This window comes from Hemibagrus wyckioides, linkage group LG22 (assembly GCF_019097595.1).
Source record: "Hemibagrus wyckioides isolate EC202008001 linkage group LG22, SWU_Hwy_1.0, whole genome shotgun sequence".
In the NCBI taxonomy this organism is placed as follows: domain Eukaryota; kingdom Metazoa; phylum Chordata; class Actinopteri; order Siluriformes; family Bagridae; genus Hemibagrus; species Hemibagrus wyckioides.
Window position 1 is genome coordinate 19,894,406 of NC_080731.1, and position 20,005 is coordinate 19,914,410.

The 20,005-nt window shown below is 39.7% G+C and overlaps 3 protein-coding genes across 4 annotated transcripts in view; all 3 read right to left on the reverse strand.

Moving 5' to 3' along the window:
- Window positions 1-20,005, reverse strand: part of LOC131343447 (BOLA class I histocompatibility antigen, alpha chain BL3-7-like) — a 94,559-nt gene that overhangs the window by 40,089 nt on the left and 34,465 nt on the right. The window lies entirely within an intron of this gene.
- The window catches only part of LOC131343455 (BOLA class I histocompatibility antigen, alpha chain BL3-7-like), a 34,168-nt gene continuing 18,022 nt past the window's right edge, over window positions 3,860-20,005 (reverse strand). Inside the window, exon 7 of the mRNA XM_058375160.1 lies at window positions 3,860-3,907. The gene's annotated coding sequence lies outside the window, so the exon portion shown is untranslated. The remainder of the gene's footprint in view (window positions 3,908-20,005) is intronic.
- On the reverse strand, window positions 4,127-7,648 carry LOC131343467 (BOLA class I histocompatibility antigen, alpha chain BL3-7-like). Its single transcript, XM_058375181.1, has 5 exons — window positions 7,579-7,648; window positions 6,303-6,566; window positions 4,865-5,140; window positions 4,412-4,693; window positions 4,127-4,325 (listed from the first exon to the last, which is right to left on the reverse strand). Exons 1-5 carry the CDS (start codon window positions 7,646-7,648, stop codon window positions 4,162-4,164), a joined length of 1,056 nt encoding a protein of 351 aa, XP_058231164.1. The 3' UTR covers window positions 4,127-4,161.

Consider the following 20,005-nt stretch of genomic DNA (forward strand, 5'->3'; position numbering starts at 1 on the left):
TCCCCACAGTCTTGACCTGGTGCTGAAAACGTCTCCTGATTCAGCTGATGGTGTTAATTCCACTGCATCACTTCATTACACTCCAACACTGACACTAGGTGGCGCTTTAACACTGGATTTGAATGACCCTGCTAATCAGTGGGGTAAAAAGTACTCAAAAATGTTACTCAAGTGAAAGTACAAGTACTGAGTGAAATTTTTTCTCAATTTAAAGTAGAAGTATCTGACCAGAAACATACGAGTAAAAGTAAAAAAGTACCACATTAAAATTGTACTTGAGCATTAAAAAAAAAAGTAAAAGCAAGAACCAAAACTAGAGATTCTTGTTTAAGCTTTTAGTCTCACAACATGAAGTGAAATCAACCATACAATGTTTTATCCTGCTTTAGAACTGTTTGTATTTAACTATCAAACTACAAAGACACATCTAATGCCAATATGAAACATACTACTCAACGTTATAAAACCTCCAATTTAACTTCAGCAGATGCTGATTTTCATTCAGTTTGATGTATTCTAGGCCGATGAGCAAAGTGAGGAGATACAGAGAAAGGTTTGATTGGTTGGAGGGGGTTGGTTGGGAACAAATTCTATGGTTTTTGTCATTAACTACATTTACATACAGTCAGCTATATCTAAATATCTAAAACGTCTAAATATCTTTTAGCTTAAATTCTAACAGCATTTCCAAGCCAGTGTTGATTAAAGAAACAGACTGTGTGACAACTACAACCTGCTGCGTGAATACTGTACATCAATATTCATACTGAGATTACAGCCCAAGAACCGGTCATAATATTCATAAATGGTGCACTTATAATAGCAAGAACCTTTTTAAGATTTGGGCTTTTACATGTAAGTACGCAAAAAAAGTTTTTTCAGTCATATTAGTTTGGCTCAGAAGTTGCCCAGATTAGAAATTGTAGAATTAGAATTTTCATGCTTGCATTAATTTACCTCATTTTATGATGGCTTCAACATTTGTCCAAGAGATCCTAAATTTGTGGAGAAGGATGGCAGCTGTGATGACCTCAGGATCTTCAAACATGTGCTGGAATCGTGTTTGGATTCCTTGTTGTAGGGCATCCACAAGTGGGGCACAGTACCTGAGAGAATGGTGGAGTCGCTGACGTTTCAAGCTTAACTGATGGACACTAGGCAACAGCCACCCCAGCTGTGTATTCACTTCTGCTTGCAAGATGTTCAGTACTTTTGCAGCTGGATGCATTGTGTTGGCCCACTCTGTCAAGAACAGCATTTGTGCTGGATTAAACTTGGATCGACTGCTTTTATTCCATAAAGCTTGGCACTTGCTAAAGACAGATATGTAGAGTTTCTTGTAGTGTTCATTTGAGAGAGCTTTTTGGGCATCAACACTTGACACAAGGTTAAGTATGTGGCAGGTACACTTTTGATGTTTTGGTAGCTGGAATTCGAACCCATCATCTTGGTCCAGGAGTAGAGAGGCATCGTGGAATTCCACACCATCACTTTCCTCATCATAGCCTTCAGAATCAGTGTTATCAATTTCACACTTGCTCATCTCGATATTGTTTTCAGCTCCAAAAACTGAAAGCCTTCAGGAAGTTGAAACTACTGTCTGTGGTTGTGCAGACAATCTTGTCACGTACTTCATACTCTGTGTGGATATCATTTATAGCACTGGCCAGTACCTCAAAAGTATGAGAGCCTTTTAATCTTTTGCAACAAGTGCAGCAGAATGTCTTTCAAGACTTTCAGGGTTTATCTAGTGAGCAGTTACACCAATGAATGACTTTCTACATGCAGTCCAACAATCCACTGTGGTTGCAATCCATTCAACTTCACTCATGGCAGCAGTCCCTTTCTGTTTCATGATCAGAGCAGCTTCAGCTATCTTGGAGCGTAAAGTAGGCCTTATAATGATAGAAGTGCCAGGCTGCAGTGTACTAATCAGCTCTTTAAGTGATGGCAGATCAATAGTGCTGAAAGGATGAAGTCCTTGAATGATGTACCTCAATATAGTTTTGTTCACAGTGACTGGAAACACATGTTTGTCTGGGAAAATGGAGTCAACTTTCAGTTGCTTACTGCTGGAAGCATGGGTGGAGGTCTCACTCTTTCTCTTCTGTGATGTCAATTTAGAGTAGTTTTTAAGGTAATTTGCAGACAATTACATACGTATTCCTAACATTTTATTACGTAAGCCTAATATTATCAATCACGTGCATTAGCGAACATAAGCCTACTACGCACATAAGTGGCTTGCCAGTCAAGGTCAAAACGTGCAAAAATAAACAGTATCATTAAAACAAAATATTAACTTACCTCAATATGCTTCCTTAAGTTTGATGGCGAACTTTTGAAGGCCGATAGTTTTTTGGTGAGTGGGAGACAAAGGACACATTTCATCTTGTATGAATCCTTACTAATACCACTAAAAGAGAAGAATTCACTAACGGACGAAGGTATGGCCATGGGTGCTCTTCATCCTGTGGCTGATTTTGGACTGTGATTTGTATTTTCACACCCAACAGTCTCTAGAGTTTATACAGTGTAGAGTATAAAGATTACACACTGGTGTAAAGAGCAAAGCAGGACATGATTATGAGAAACTCAAACCAGTCTGTTTGGTTTAGATACATGCATGAATGTACAGGTCTACAGCTTTCCTAATAAACTAGATGATACATGTGTTTTCATTTCCTGTGTATTCATGGGTATTTGACTCTCACCCTCAGTCTGGTGATAGAGCTGCATTGCTGTAGCCATACTAACTAAAGATATTCTATTCACAGCTTCTTCTGTGTCTCTCTGATTTCTAGCTCTGCTCTGACTCCTCAACCTTAATCTTCTTTATCCACTCTGTGTCTGAGATCATCTTCCTGATCTTGCTGTTGTAGCACATATACTTCTCAGAATCGACCGACTGACAGCAAAGAACTCTGTGAAATTTATTCATGGTGTGACTCCAGGGGATAAATATTGTGTGGGGCTGTGAGAGTGTAGGGTTTGCCAAAAAGATCCACAGTTCAGATGATAGAAAGCACAGAACAACCAATAAGAAGATACTCTCCAGTAGTACATTTTACTACTTTGCAGTAAACATCATCCCTACTGTGAGGCATGGTGATGGTAGCATCATGTTGTCATTTATAACCTACATAACAGCTCTGCATTAACACTTACAGACTGGCACATGTATATACAGTACACCAATCAGACATTAAAATTTAAAAACACCTGTCTTGTGCCACTAAAAGAGCTCTATGCTGTCAAGACCCAAATTCCCCAAGAGCTCTGGAGGTGTGCTGTGGTATCTGGCACCAATACTTTTTTACTGGCAGATCCTTAAAACTCAGTATAATAAATGAAAATGTAAAGACAGGGACAATTATAGGCTGGATGAAGTCCAAAAACAGTGTTACCTGTATTAAAAACAAAACAACCTGTTTAAAAGATTAAAAAAAAGTCTGTACCCATATCCCTATGAATAAACAAGGACAAAAACCAAACAAATATAACATTCACACCGTTATAAACCTGGTGAAATATACATAAGAAATATTTACAATATAGACACTGGTTTCTATGTACAAAAATATAAATTATACACAGAGGCCAAGAATTCTAAAGAGAAGGGACAGATGGAGTTCAGTGTCAGGAAAAGTAAAGTTTAAAACCAGAATCACATCAACAGAACAACAGAATGAAGTCTGGAGCACAAAACACTACACAGAGCAGAGCTGGACACCAACTTCCTTCCAGCTGAAATACTGCTGCCTGTTGATATCATCAACATGTAATAGAGGGTAAACAGAGGCAAAGAGGCAAAAAAAATTCTAAAATAAACTTAGTGTGTGTGTGTGTGTGCTATGTACAATCTTTAATCACTGTCTTGGTCCTCATCTCCATCTCCTGGTCTCTCCTAGAAAAACAGAGAGAAAGAAACAGGATCAGTCCACACACAGATTTTTATTCCATATGACACTGTAAACATCATCATGTCTTACTCTCTCATTTCAGCAGGAAGACACACAGTCACACTTTATCAGTGGTTGGAGGAAGACTCTTCAGAAGATGGAGCACGTTTGAAGCCTGAAACACAGATGATGGACAGACAGTTATTTATCAGTTTATCAGTTCAGATTAAAAACAAGCAAAATATTCATCAAATCTCCTTCAAGAATTAGAAAGTGTAAATCTGTTCTCTGAAAACTTCACATCTGCCTCCTTCCTCCTCTCACCAGAGTTCTTCTTCTTCCAGACCATAATTCCAGCAACAACGGCAACGAGAACAACGAGAGCCACGAGAACACCAACGATGATAGGCATCAGTCCTCCACCTGTTAAATCAGCACAGAGTCTTTATTATCTGCTGCATCAGGAAATCAGATTTACTGTTTATACTGTATGTGGAGTTGATCAGGACCTTTTGGTACTTCTAGCACTAACTCCTCCTTCAAGCTGCTGTGCTGAATCACGCAGGTGTAGGTGTGTTTCTGCAGATCCTCAGCTGGGACTTTCAGAATGCTTCTCTTCTGGAAGCTTCCATCCTGGTTGGGTAACGTCTCTCTGAGCTCCACGTCCTCGTTCACGTCCTCTCCGTCCTTCCTCCAGGAGATCATCACCTCTTTGGGGAAGAAACCTGTAGCGTGACACACCACCTCTGGAGAAGGCGAGTGTTTCTGGATCACTGATGCTGTAGGAGGATCTGCAGAGACACACAGAGACAGAAATATTAAAACATTCTCTCAGATTTCTTCATTTTAAATGATGCTAGGTGAAGTGCTTTTAGATGTGTTTAAATTAGGTAGGAATTATCACATGATTTTTCCTTTAAACAGTAAAATGAAAAGTAATTTTTCATGTAAACACTTTTTACCTTTCCTCCCTAGAGACTCTCTGCTGTAAGGCATGTACTTCTTTAACCACTTAATACACTGCTGCTCCAGGAAATACTTCCACTTTTCATTAATACCAGTATCATTATCCCTCTTGTTCTTGATGATCAGAGCTTGTGGTTTAGCTGCAGTCCATGTGAGAGTTTTCAGATCCAGACTGATGAAATCTTCTCCATCATAACCGAACTGATTGTATCCTCTAACAGTCCCATCATCATCGAGCTCACAGGCCAAAATTCTTTGTAGTGTGTGAACTCCTGCACACACACACGCACACACACACACACACACAAAGTGAGTGATGTATTTTGAATATATCTTGGCATGCTGTGTGCTGCTTTTGTGACATTTATATGGCATTATCTTATGACCACAATATTATTTTATATAACTTCATATACAGTCACATCATAATTAACAACTGTGTGAATGTTACCTCATACATTATTCATAGTCATGTTCATAACTTCAGGAATCTCTGTGAGCAAAAACTGTGCATTAAATTGTGCATAAAGTGTAAAAGACAAAAGGTGAAGTGTACTGAAAACCTTTTGTGTAGGAATGCAGGAATGTAAATATTTAATGAGCATGAGATTTACATAGTGATGAAAACAGTTTTTTGAGAGAGGAATCATCCATTAAAGCTGAAAGCCTTCAGTGACTTTGTGGCAACATGGAAGCAAACCCTGGAATCACCAGAAACCCCAAGCAGGCAAGCAAATATATGTGACGTGATGGCAGTTGGTGTAAACCGTCTCGTCTTAAACACATCTTGAAGGTCCCCAATACTTAGCGTTTGGTCTTCTTTGGGTCATTTATAGGAAGAACAGAAGGATGGTCTACACAACTCATGCCACCTTCAGTGGTTGTATTCTTTGAATGTTTTCTGGTCTGCATCAAAATGACAGATTATACCACCCTGGATGTTTAAATGTTTTAGCACTTAATTTGTAATAGTGTTCTTTAATTAAAAAACAACTAGTGCTTTTATATCCCCTTGTCCTTTCTACACTACACAGGAGTGACCCCCCCCCCCCACACACACACACCCACACACACACACGGGCTCTTAACTGATTTTAACTTTTCGTTAATTTTTACTTTGACTTCAGTAAATTTTTAGACTGGTAATTTCACTTGTAAAAAAAATCATCAAAGTAAAAGTATTTTTACTTGAGTAGAATATTTTAGAATCTAGTAGAATATTTTCGGATATTTTTTAGAATACTACCTCTGTAGTTTACTCTAGTTCATCACACATACATTTACATTTCATTTCATTTATGTAGTTTATCTGAATCTCTTTATTTCCATTGTGTGATTTTCTATCATAAATACAGATGTACTTGTTTATCTTTACACTGAGGAGTTAAGAAACTGATACAGTGTGTGTGTGTGTGTGTGTGTGTGTGTGTTTACCTGTAGTATGATTAAAGCACTGCATTACAGTAGGCATATTGACTTTGCAGCTGTCATGTTGATCTCGTGCAGCCTCTGTCTGTTCTTTCCAGTAATCTGGATCCTTATCCTTCACCTTCTGCATCCACTCCGTCTTTGGGATCACTTTGCTGATGTTACTGTCGTAGTAGACAAACTGCTCTCCATCCACCAGACCAAGAGCAGTGAATTCTGGGTAATTTATTCCTGTAACTCCAGTGAGGAAATACTGCAGAGAGTGTGTGACTGTAAAAGTGTAAAAACACACATTAACACTACATCATTAACTCAACACACACAAACACACACACACACAAACACTACATCACTAACTCAACACACACACACACACACTGTAGTTTTCACCTTCAAAATTCAGCATTCAGCATTCAGCATTCAATTGTAATAATAATAATAAGAAAAGCTCACAACTCTAATTTTATTTAATTTATTAATTTTTTATCATTTCAGTTCATTTTGTTGTCTGTACCGCTTATCTGATCTATTCTTGTGTCAAAGGGAGCTTGTGCCTATCTCAGGTGTCACTGGGCATCAAGGCAGGATACAGCTTGGAAGGAGTGCCAACCCATCACAGGGCACACACACTCTCATTCACTCACGCAATCACACACTAGGGACGATTTAGAGACTCCAATCAGACTAGAAGCATGTCTTTGGACTGTGGGAGGAAACCCACCAAGCACGGGGAGAACATGTAAACTCCACACACACAGTGAGTGGGAGTGAGACTCAAACCCAGGACGCTGGAGATGTCTAAAACCCTAAAGGACTAAACCCTGAATGTTGTCACTGCTGCCCCCGAACCTCCTACCATCTGAAATGTCTGATTACAGTAGCAGTGAGGGAGAAGTGAAGAAAAAAGAGTGAGAGAAAGAAATAAACTAAACTGAACTAAACACTTCCATGATGAAATGAGACAGAAATGACAGCAAGAACAGTAAAAGTCAGGAGATTAAAATCAGCAGATGGTGTTGTTAGGATTGTGGAGATGAATATTTAAATGAGGAGTGACGTCACACGCGCAGAAATTACTCTCACCGTCATACCACAAGATAATAATAATAATAATAATAATAATAATAATAAAGTGTGTATTTCTGAGTGATTTATTTCTTTATTTCCTGTATTATTTCTGTGTAACTTTATCAGATTTGACTCTTATCACAGCTTTAGTGTTAAACTTTAATATTAGAGAGTAAATAAATGTAGTAAAGACAGTAAACATTACAGAACTCACCTGCTGATGAAAGATGAAGAGAACAGGTGAAGAAAACCAGAGTCTTCATCACTGAGCTGCAGAGAGACATCTCTCTGTATCTAATTCACTACAACAATAAACACACAATAAACACGCACTACACACACTGAACACACACTAATCTCCTACTTACACACTCAATCTACAGGTTTAACTACACTTTCACTCTGTTTGTCACTTTAAGTGTGTGTTCCATTGCCTATCCTCTTTTCCGAAAAGGCGGGGGTGTCAGAGTGCCGACCAATCAGAATTCAGGATTCACCAGTCACCAGTTTCTGAGATCTAAGGAATGCAAAAAATAAACATAGGAGATAAATGAGGAATAAAGATTTTATGATCATTTTATAAACTTTTAATATTTGAATCTATTTTTAATAAAAAGACACTTAAAAGACAGTATTATTATTGTTGTTTTTGTTGTTACTACTACTACTACTACTACTACTACTACTACTAATAATAATAATAATAATAATAATAATAATAATATTAAAATTTTATCACATTCAAAGTATGACATGTAATTAATTGTTTTTTACAACTGTCCAAAAGTCAGATGAAAACATTTAAAAAGCTCCTCCTCATTCAAAGAGTCCATTGCTGGGATGGCTGAGGTTCTTCACCATCTTCCTGGGCTTTGTCCAGCACTGCTGGCTGTAGCTTGACTCTAGGTCATGTAGGTCAGTGTGGATGTTATGCTCAGCTGACTGCACCACCCTCTGGAGAGCTCTTCTGTCCTGTTTGGGGCTGTTCAAAAACCAGGCAGTGATGCTTCCTGTCAGGATGCTCTCAAGAGCGTTGGTGTAGAAGGACCTTAACACCTAAGAGGGCAGTTTAAAGTCTTTTGGAGTAGACGTCTTCTTCACCATGTTGTTGATGTCACAGGATTATGACAGACATGTCATAACACAACCCTGCTGAGGATGAGGGAGGGTGAGACATGTTTTCCCACTCATACTGCATGTGGTCTGTCTCTCAGGTAGCTGGAGATCTACTGACAAAGAGACAGGCTCAGTTCCAGGATCTCCAGTTTAGAGGTGAGTATGAAGGGAATTATGGTGCTGAACACTGAACTGTAGTCTACAAACAGCATTTTGACATAATTCCCCTTCCTGCTGTCCAGGTGGTTCAGGGCTGTGTGATGGAGGTGTTCAGTGGTGTCCACGGTAGAGCGGTTGGGATGGTATGCAAACTGTAAAACAAAATAATATAGCCAGTGAAGAAAAAGGAGCAGTAAATACCAAATAAAAACTGATAAACACACACAAAAATGTAAAGGAGCTGTTTGGAGTCACCACAGTGGATCATCTGGTCCACATATTTGATTTGGCACAGGTTTTACAACAGATGCCCTTCCTGATGCAACACTCCCATTTTATCCAGGCTTGGGACTGGCATTGAGACTTAACCCCTCAATGGCTGGGTTAGCTTCCTTCACAGGAATGCCAATTTGAGTGTGGGATGAAATGAGCAACTAAATACCTAGGCAAGGGTTCCAATCTTATCTGGAAAGGGCCAGTGTGCAGGTTTTAATTCTGACCATTGAGGTGTGGCTCCTGTTTGATTAGTATGAAAACCTGGACCCACACTGACCCTGTCTGGATATGAATGGACAGCCCTGATCTATGCCATATGGCTCACATAAATGGAAAATTCTAACAGCCTCAGTTAAGTTTTTTGAAAATGTAATATTTTCAAAAGGTTTCTATTTCTTTTTTCTTAGTTAAAATATTTATAAGGTAATATCATATTTATAAGGTAAAATCAAAGTTTTTCCAAGGTATACCATTGACAGAATCATCCCAGTATGATGTCACATGAGGTACAGTGACAAGGAGTTGTTGAAAAAGTGTTCTGACTCCTTTATTGTTGTGACGTGTGACTGAGAAAAAACATTTTTCTACTGGGATGAATATCTGAAACAACAGGAGCTGAGCAAGAGAACCCCTTTCTGTAGCATAACCACACCTGAGGGAACAGCTTCAACCACTCCAGAGAATTCCTGCAGATACAGGAATGGAAGAAGCAGAGAGAAATTCTCTATAAGTATATAACTGACGACTGGATTGAAGTGGGACAGCGTTCCAAATAGAGTTAGGTTCACTTAGGAGACAACTCAACCAATTTATTTTAAGGGTATTAAGAAATACATGCCACTACATTCCCCTGTGTTCATTAATACAGATTTGATGAGGTAATGAGCCTTGGTCCTTCACACAAAATCCAATAATATTCTATTTGTTTAAAGTAGAGTCATCAACATATATAGAGAGAGCTGCATAAGTGAGTCTCAGCCTCAGAGAGCAAAACTCTTCCCCATTAGAGATAAATCTCGATGAAGCCATGAATTCAATTTCTTTTGAGTTTTATATATAATGGAAGAAATAGTGAAAGGGCATCTTGTTTTGCAGTCTTTGGTTATGATAACTACTAAGTATGTTACCTGATTTTAACAGTAATATTGCAAATGAATGAAGCTGCACAACTTTAATAGCCATTAACTTACATTTGTTTATATTCAAACATAAACCAAAGGCTTTTAAAGATAAATCGATTAAATCTAAAGCAAGAGGAGTTTGAGATGCAACTTGCAAAAACAATGTGCTATCATCAGCCAGCTGACGGATAATAAAACATCTCTCAGCTACCTGATGCCACTCAAATCACTTTGCCATATAAAATGTAGGCAGGAGCTGAGAGTCAATCAGGAAAAGGTAGGGAGAGATGGTTGTCCTTGTCTGATACCACGCTGGCTGGGAAATGTTCTGATAAGGGTTTTGTGAACTGTGCCATTCGCTAGATTACTGTAAATTCCTCCCCTGCAAAAAATACATTTTTCTGAAGTCATGAGAGCTGAGCTTGAACATGTCCCAGTCTACATCATCCATAGCGTACTGCATGGTTGAGACTGCAGGGTGAGACCTCCCTCTGAAACAGAGCTTTTCTTTGTTCATAGCCAGGCATGAAGAAGATGGCAGCATGGTTTGCCAAATAAACATAACCACTTTTAAGATAACTGATAAAAACACATTAATATTATTTTCTGTAATTGTTATAGTCAGTTAATAACATTTCACTTAAACATACTCTATAAATAATATTTACTTAATATTACTTAATATCATTCTCTCTGTGGCACGGTGGCTTAGTGGTTAGCACGTTCGCCTCCAGCGTCCTGGGTTTGAGTCTTGCTCCCGCTCTCTGTGTGTGTGTGGAGTTTGCATGTTCTCCTCGTGCTTGGTGGGTTTCCTCTGGGTGCTCCGGTTTCCTCCCATAGTCCAAAGACATGCTTCTAGGCTGATTGGAGTCTCTAAATTGCCCGTAGTATGTGATTGCATGAGTGAATGAGTGTGTGTGTGCCCTGTGATGGGTTGGCACTCCATCCAGGGGGTATGAAATGGGCACAGACTCCCTGTGACCCGAGTATAGATCCGATAAGCGGTACAGACAATGAAATGAAATGAAAAAGATCTTTCTCTCTCTCTCTCTCTGTCTTTCTCTGTCTGTACCTCCCAGTGTTCTGAGTTTCCATTGTGACCACTGGCTTTACCCCTGGTCAGAGTCTCGTCGCTTGGTGGTGCTCACTGATACTGTGGATGGTTCTGTGTGGACAGACTGTGACCAGGAGACAGCCGTGGACAGAGCCACTTGGAGACTGTCACACTGTCACAGATCTCCTGTTACATCTGTCAGCTTGCAACAGCAAGGAATTAGTGTCTATAATGAACTCTGAACTGAACAAATCTCTCTCTATCTCTCTTACACACACACAGACACACACACACACACACACACTCACCTTTGTGAACAGACTCACAATTTATTGTTCACTACTTATTGCACTACCTCAACCGCTGCTATTACATGTGTTATATACACAAATGCTATTATATATGTATCACTAATACATATTAGTAACACAGGCTGCTATATGTATATATATATATATATATAGCTCTGGAAAAAAATAAGAGAGCACTGCCCAATCTCCAGATGTGAACCCTATTGAAAACCTCTGGAATGTCATCAAGAGGAAGATGGATGATCACAAATCATCAAGAAAAGCTGAAGTGTTTGCTTTTTGCACAAAGAGTGGTATAAAGTTCCCCTACAGCAATGTGATAAACTGGTGGAGATCATGGAGCTAAAACACATGCAAATCAGGGTTATTCCTCCAAATACTGATCTCTTAATGTTATTTACCCAAAGCATTAACACAATTTGTTTACAAATTATTTGCGTTTTGTTTTATTTGAGTTATTAAAGCTCTGCAAATATACTGCATGATCTTGGGTTATTTTGATGTGTTGTCATTTCCTTTAAATATACACTCTAAATAACAATAGTTATATTTTGAATTGAGGAGAAATATTGTCAGCAGTTCACAAAAAATGAAACAAAACTGTTCATCTCACTAATACATGAACCTGGAAGAAAAAAAACAGAAGAAACTGATTATTTTGCAGTGGTCTCTTATTTTTTCCAGAGCTGTATGTGGTTGAAATGACAAAAATGTAATGTATTGTTCCTAGCTAACGTACCAAGCCTTCTACCGTCTTGTCTTTTTGTTTAGTGTTTATCGGATTTGTTTGCCTTTTTCCGTTTTTGTGATTTTGGAGGATCTGCAAACTGAAAACCAACACCTTCAACAGCTAACTGCTCAGGCTACATCTACCCCTCCTCTTGCTGTCCCTAAACCTCATGGTGAGTCGCCTCGAATGGCACTTCCTGAAAAATTTGATGGTTCAGCTGATCGTTGCCGTGGATTTATTCGCCAGTGTGATCATTTCTTCGCATATCAGCCTGATGTTTACTGCCATGATACCACAAAATGCATGTTTATGTTATATCTCCTCACTGGGAGAGCCTTGGACTGGGCTTGGGACTCAGATCCACAGATTAACACAACACCTCCATTTTGCAGCACAAGCAACCCTGACTCTACTGCTAAAGCATTCATTAAGGTTCATTAGTAACATATCCCTCAATCACTTTAAATATCACCAGTGAAAGCTGTAAATGCTCTGAAGTGACTGGATTTTATGTAATAAACTCAGTAATAAAATCTGCTCTCCCTCTGACAGAGCAATATTTCCAGAACACACTGCAGTCTACAAACACAGACGTCCTGAACTACAAGAGAAGAGAGGGGAGGACTTATAGGGTGTGTCCATCTGGATGGCTTTCTGGAAGACTGAAGTTCTGTGATTTCATTTTCTACTTCCTTTGTGACATTGACAGTGTACTGTTGACAGAACTGCTTTATTATCTTACCAAAGTCCACCACTGCTGTAAGGACACAAAAACACCTTTTTCTTCTGTAAAATTGTCCAGAAAACAGTGAAAGTGTCTCTAAAATGCAGGTGATTTAATTAAAGCTGTGTTAAAATGCCACTATGTACTATTTGGTTTAACAGAGCATAAAACTATTGTACATGAAACTGAGCAGTGGTCTGAAAGGTCAACAGGGCTAATAAAACAGCTTTTAATAATCTTTAAATGATGCTTAAAATCATAAAACCTGTCCAGACCTGCTAGTGACATGAAACTGCAGCAGACATGAGCCCATGTGTATTGTTTCTGAGTTTTATTGAACTTCTGTTTTTCAGCTGTGTGAAGGAGCTGTTTGTGAGAGGGCATGTGGGGCTCTACATGGTTACAAGCTTTAATGTAAAATTAAAATCTCCACCAACAAATAACATTTCTTTACAATTACAGGTTTCTAAAATTATGCACAGTCTGTCTTAAAATCCCAAACTTTCCACATATAGACAAATAACAAAAACATGTTTTTAAGAACAAGCAAGCCATTTACAGTACGTGATTTTGATTGACATCTCTCATCCTTTAAATCCTGTAAGTTGTGAGGTGGGACCTGCATGGATCGGACTTGTTTGTACAGCACATCTCACAGATGCTGGATTTGATTGAACTCTGGGGAATTTGGAGGCCAAGTGAACACCTCAAACTAGTTGTTGTGGTCATCAAACTATTCCTGAACCATTTATGCTTTGTGGCACAGTGCATTTTCCTGCTGAAAGAGACCACAGCCATCAGGGAATACCGTTTCCATGAAGGGTGTACATGGTCTGCAGCAATACTTAGGTAGGTGGTACATATCAAAGTAACATCCACATGGATGGCAGGACCCAAGGTTTCCCAGCAGAACATTGCCCAAAGCATGAAACTGCCTCTGTTGGCATGCCTTCTTCCCATAATGCATCCCGGTGCCATGTGTTTCCTAGGTAATTGCATGAATGTGCAGGTCTACAGCTTTCCTAATAAACTAGATAATACATGTATATTCATTTTCATGTGTATTCATTTCTGCATGATGTAACTTGTTGCCTCAGGGCTGGCTGGCTGGTGTGTGTGTGTGTGCGTGCGTGCGTGTGTGTGTTTGTGTGTGCGCGCGTGTGTGTGCGTGCGTGCGTGCGTGTGCGTGCGTGTGTGCGTGCGTGTGTGTGTGCGCGTGTGTGTGCGCGTGTGTGCGTGCGTGTGTGTGCGCGTGTGTGCGTGTGCGCGCGTGCGCACGTGCGCTCGTGTGTGTGTGCGTGTGTGTGCGTGCGTGTGTGTGCGCGCGTGTGTGTGCGTGCGTGTGCGTGCGTGTGTGCGTGCGTGTGTGTGTTTGTGTGTGCGCGCGTGTGTGTGCGTGCGTGCGTGTGCGTGCGTGCGTGCGCGCGCGTGCGTGTGTGTGTGCGTGTGTGCGTGCGTGTGTGTGTGTGTGTGTGTGTGTGTGTTAGTGCTAACTTCTAACAGTGGGTTTGACTCACCCCCAGTCTAGTGATAGAGCTGCATGGCTGTTGCCATACTGACTAAAGCTCTGCTCTGACCTCCACAACATAAACCTTCTTTATCCACTCTGTGTCTGGGATAACCTTCCTGATCTTGCTGTTGTGGAACATATACTGCTAACCATCGACCGAGGGACAGTGAAGAATTCTGGTCAATTTACTCATCGTGTGACTTACGAGGGTATAAATATTGTAATATTGGTTGTGAGGGTGGGGGGTTTGCTGAATTTAGTGTTCAGGATTCAGAAAAATCAGAATTTAGGGTGTTACCAGTTTCTGTTTTTTGGAGATCTGAACTGTGGCAGTTGATTCCATATGTATAAAAGTAGGAACTAATAGTAAAGAAATCATATATATTTGGTCAGAAAATAACTCATTTGCTTATGAAAACAAAAACAAAACCATTAGCAGGTAAAGAAGATTACCTGAAGAAAAAGAAAACTAAAAGAAATTACCAAGATGCCGAAGGTAACTCTGAAGAAAATGGAGAGATCTACACCTCAGATGACAGAATGCACAGAACAACCAATAACTACAGTACAGACATTACATTTAGCTGAGCTTTATGGAACAGCAAGAAGAAGAACCGCAGTATACTCTCTTGTTTTCACAAATACCAGAGAGAACCAAACTGGGAGTTTAAACCCTGTGAGGGGTATGTTTATTGAGCACAACGGAAAATGGGTGGAAAGAGGAAAGTGAAGAATACTCAGCCCAGCACGCAACGGCAATCGGAGAATGGAGGCAGAAGGAACCAGGAGAAGTCCACGTTGGGAAAGGAGGTAAAGTGGAGCTGGAGAAGGGAATACTGATAGGCTGATAGCAAAATAGCGATAACATGAAACTTTTGCCTAATGCTAGAGCGAGGGGTAGCGAGTTGGCGCCTACGTTTGAGACCAGACAAAGAAAGAGAGAAAACGTGAGGTTTAAATAGGGGAGTGAGTGTTCTCTGGAAACAAGGTGCATGTGAACTTCATTAAAACTCAGGTGAGTCAGTGCGCTGGTGAGGAGTGGAGTCCGGCGTGCCTGGGACACTTGTAGCACATTTTAATACTTTGCTGTAAACATTGTCCCTAATGTGAGGCATGGTGGTGGTAGCATTATGTTGTTATGTATAACCTATATAAGACCTCTTTATTACCCATATCCCTATAAATAAGCAAAAACAAAAACCCAACAAATATAACATACACACCGTTAAACCTGGTGAAATATACATAAGAAATATTTACAATATAGACACTGGTTTCTATGTACAAAAATACAAATTACATACAGAGGCCAAGAATTCTAAAGAGAAGGGACAGATGGAGTTCAGTGTCAGGAAAAGTAAAGTTTAAAACCAGAATCACATCAACAGAACAACAGAATGAAGTCTGGAGCACAAAACACTACACAGAGCAGAGCTGGACACCAACTTCCTTCCAGCTGAAATACTGCTGCCTGTTGATATCATCAACATGTAATAGAGGGTAAACAGAGGCAAAGAGGCAAAAAAAACTCTAAAATAAACTTAGTGTGTGTGTGTGTGTGTGTGTTTGCTCCCCTAAATTCCTCACCTGCAAAAACACGTTGAAGTCATGAGAGCTGAGCTTGAACATGTCCCGGTCTACATCATCCATAGCGTACTGCAGGGTGAGACCTCCCTCTGAAACAGAGCTTTTCTTTGTTTACAGCCAGACATGAAGAAGATGGCAGCATGGTCTGTCAAATAAATATAACTACTTTTAAAATAACTGATAAAAACACAATAATATTATTTTCTGTAACTTTTATAGTCAGTTAATAACAATTCACTTAAACATTACTTAATATCTTTCTCTCTCTCTCTCTGTCTTTCTCTCTCTATACATCCCACTCCCGAGCTCCCAGTGTTCTGAGTTTCCAGTGTGACCACTGGCTTTACCCCTGGTCAGAGTCTGGTCGCTTTTTTGGTGCTGTGGATGGATCTGTGTGGTCAGCCTGTGACCAGGGGACAGCCGTGGACACAGTCTAGAGACACAGAGACTATCACACTGTCACAGATCTGCCCTTACATCTGTCAGCTTGCGACAGCAGGGAATTAGTGTCTATAATGAACTCTGAACTGTACAAAACTCTCTCTCTCTCTCTCTCTCTCACACACACACATTCACCTGTGTGAACAGACTCACAATATATTGTTCACTACTTATTGCACTACTTATTGCATTACTACCACTGCTATTGCATTTTTGCACTAATACATATTGTCAGCCTGCTATATATATATGTTACAATCATATATGTTATAAGATACCTGTTTTTTTTTCCAATTTCTCAAGGTTGCACATCATTTCATTTTATTTCACTTCATTGCACATGTTCTTTATCGGTGCTACATGTCCTGTCTTGTGTTGTTGTTTTGTTTTTTGTATTACTGTTTTTGCCTTGTCTTTGCTCTGTTTGCACCTAGTTACACACTTTGCACTTTACGTGGCTTGGACAAACTTCTGTCCTAGCTCTGTGTTGTTGTTTCTGTGTTTGTAATTTTATGTTGTATGTTTATGTAGCACCAGGGTCCTGGAGAAACGTTGTTTCATTTCACTATGTGCTGCGTCAGATATATGTGGTTGAAATGACAATAATGAGGATGGGTTCTGTTCTGAGCCTGGTTCCTCTCAAGGTTTCTTCCTCTTCAAGGTTTCTTCCCCTTGCCACAATCGCCACAGGCTTGCTCATGTAATCTTATATATTCTGTGCTTTTATTGTGAAAGAGCTGTAATAAAGGATCAGCTGATGACACTGTGCTTGTTGTTTATTGTTTGTAGGTACAGAAGGTGAGTTGAGGTGGAAATGTGGAGAGGGATGGAGGTTGGGGTGGAGGGTGGAGAGGGATGGAGGTTGGGGTGGAGGGTGGAGAGGGATGGAGGTTGGGGTGGAGGGTGGAGAGAGATGGAGGTTGGGGTGGAGGGTGGAGAGGGATGGAGGTTGGGGTGGAGGGTGGAGAGGGATGGAGGTTGGGGTGGAGGGTGGAGAGGGATGGAGGTTGGGGTGGAAATGTGGAGAAGGATGGAGGTTGAGGTGGAGGGTGTAGAGGGATGGAGGTTGGGGTGGAGGGTGGAGAGGGATGGAGGTTGGGGTGGAGGGTGGAGAGAGATGGAGGTTGGGGTGGAGGGTGGAGAGGGATGGAGGTTGGGGTGGAGGGTGGAGAGGGATGGAGGTTGGGGTGAGGGATGGAGGTTGGGGTGGAGGGTGTAGAGGGATGGAGGTTGGGGTGGAGGGTGGAGAGGGATGGAGGTTGGGGTGGAGGGTGGAGGCTCAGATAAGATGAAAATGATTGTACTGAGTGGAGACGCTTCAGACTGACTCCTGTTTCTGTCTCCATCAACACAACACCTCCATTTTACTGCACAAACTCATCAACAACCCTGACGCTACTGCTCCAGCTTTCATTAAGGTTCATTAGTAACATGTCCATCAATCACTTTAATTATCACCAGTGAAAGCTATAAACCCTCTGAAGTGACTGAATTTTATATCATGAACTCAGTAATAAAATCTGCCCACTGACAGAGCAACTCCCACAGCCACCGAGAACTCTGATTCCCAGAACACACTGCAGTCTACAAACACAGACGTCCTGAACTACAAGAGAGGAGAGGGGAGGACTTATAGGGTGTGTCCATCTGGATGGCTTTCTGGAAGAGTTATCTTACTAGTGCACCTTGTACCTTAAACCCTAGGAGATCTGATAGCTTTTTCCTTTTAGCTGTGAGAGTTGGAATATGGTTCTGGTCGTTTGTTGACTGTGTCTGAGACTGAAGTTCTGTGGTTTCATTTTCTACTTCCTTTGTGACATTGACAGTGTACTGTTGACAGAACTGCTTTATTATCTTACCAAAGTCCACCACTGCTGTAAGGACACAAAAACACCTTTTTCTTCTGTAAAATTGTCCAGAAAACAGTGAAAGTGTCTCTAAAATGCAGGTGATGTAATTAAAGCTGTGTTAAAATGCCACTATGTACTATTTGGTTTAACAGAGCATAAAACTATTGTACATGAAACTGAGCAGTGGTCTGAAAGGTCAACAGGGCTAATAAACCAGCTTTTAATAATCTTTAAATGATGCTTAAAATCATAAAACCTGTCCAGACCTGCTAGTGACATGAAACTGCAGCAGACATGAGCCCGTATTGTTTCTGAGTTTTATTGAACTTCTGTTTTTCAGCTGTGTGAAGGAGCTGTTTGTGAGAGGGCATGCGGGGCTTTACACTCAAAAAAAATAACATGCTAGATTTACTGACAAATAGAGTGCATCATTTTTGCAAGTCCCTTTTCAAGTCATCCTTTTTAAGGATTTTAACTAAAAACCTTTAGTAGGCGATGCTTAAATATTTGAATATCCTAGCAAATGTTTCTGCTGACATCTATTGGTTGGTGCAATATAATATTATAAGTAGTTTTTACTAATAAATTTAAACTATTTTCACATAATGTTTTGTTTAATCCACTAAGCTAATATTTACTGGTAATTTTAAGTTCTTTAATCTCAAAATAGCTAGCTATTAATCTATAGCTAACTATTAAGTTGTATATTACATTGAGTGGAAGAAACAACTAAAATATTAAAATTTCCACCTTACACCAACAAATATACATCTTTGAAATCTAGATTACTGAAGAACAGTAAAGATTCTGTAACAACAGTTTGCTTGTGTTTGTGTTTATATTTCTATGCATCTTTGAATTGTGCTCAATGTCTTCTTCATCTACTGTCATCTAATGTCCTGAAACAAAACAGTCAATTAATAATTGTTCAATTGTACAACAGGTTTGTTTACAGTATATTTCCATATTTATGACAGTGTAAGTACCAAATGTAAACTTTTTCCAAACGATTTGTTGTTCAGTGAAAGCAGTTCATCTGTGGCTTAATATAAAATATTTACCATTTATATAAATGTTTGTGTCTGATGATTTCCTCCTCTATCCCTGAGTATGGGTAAAATAAAATGAGTATCTAATTACACAGTATGGCTTTTGATGAAATCTAATTTTAAAATTACAAATAAATAAATAAAAATAAATAAATAATAATAACAAATGCCTCTTTTGTTCAGTTCATCTCTAAACTGTTCCACAATTACAGCAATAAATATTATTATAATATATATGTTTATTAAAGAAGTTACTAATGTGTGAATCTCTGCAAATGGTAGAGAAAAATCCGTTCTGTTTATTTCAGAATATTAATCAGGAGTCTGAAGTTAAAATCTGAGCAACAGACGACGCTGAGCCGCATCCGGGTTTTTCTTATGCAGTTACAATCAGCGTCCACAAGAGGGCGCCAAGCTATCATACGGCTAGAAACACGCTCCAAATGGCGACCAGGACACTGCACACTATCTAGGCGTCCTAGTTAGAACACTAAAATGTAGATTGTAACGAAACCAACAGACTCAGCTACGGGTAGCAGGAAGGCCAAACGTGTTTAGTGCAGAATTTCCCGATTCGTGAACGCCTGTTTTGTCCGAGTTTATTTTTTATTGGAGCGGTTCACGTTATCAAGATAAATAACTTCACAAATAATAAATTAAAAATAAACAGATTCCGTTATTAATTTCTCTTCACATTTCAGTAGAAAATGGCG

What these genes read in the sequence shown, in the direction of transcription:
- LOC131343467 (XM_058375181.1), bottom strand. Translation starts at nt 7,648, where the DNA reads ATGTCTCTCTGCAGCTCAGTGATGAAGACTCTGGTTTTCTTCACCTGT. An exon ending in TCTTCATCTTTCATCAGCAG is followed by an intron (nt 6,567 to 7,578) that starts GTGAGTTCTGTA and finishes ACACTTTTACAG; the next exon opens with TCACACACTCTCTGCAGTAT. An exon ending in AGAGTCTCTAGGGAGGAAAG is followed by an intron (nt 4,694 to 4,864) that starts GTAAAAAGTGTT and finishes GTGTCTCTGCAG; the next exon opens with ATCCTCCTACAGCATCAGTG.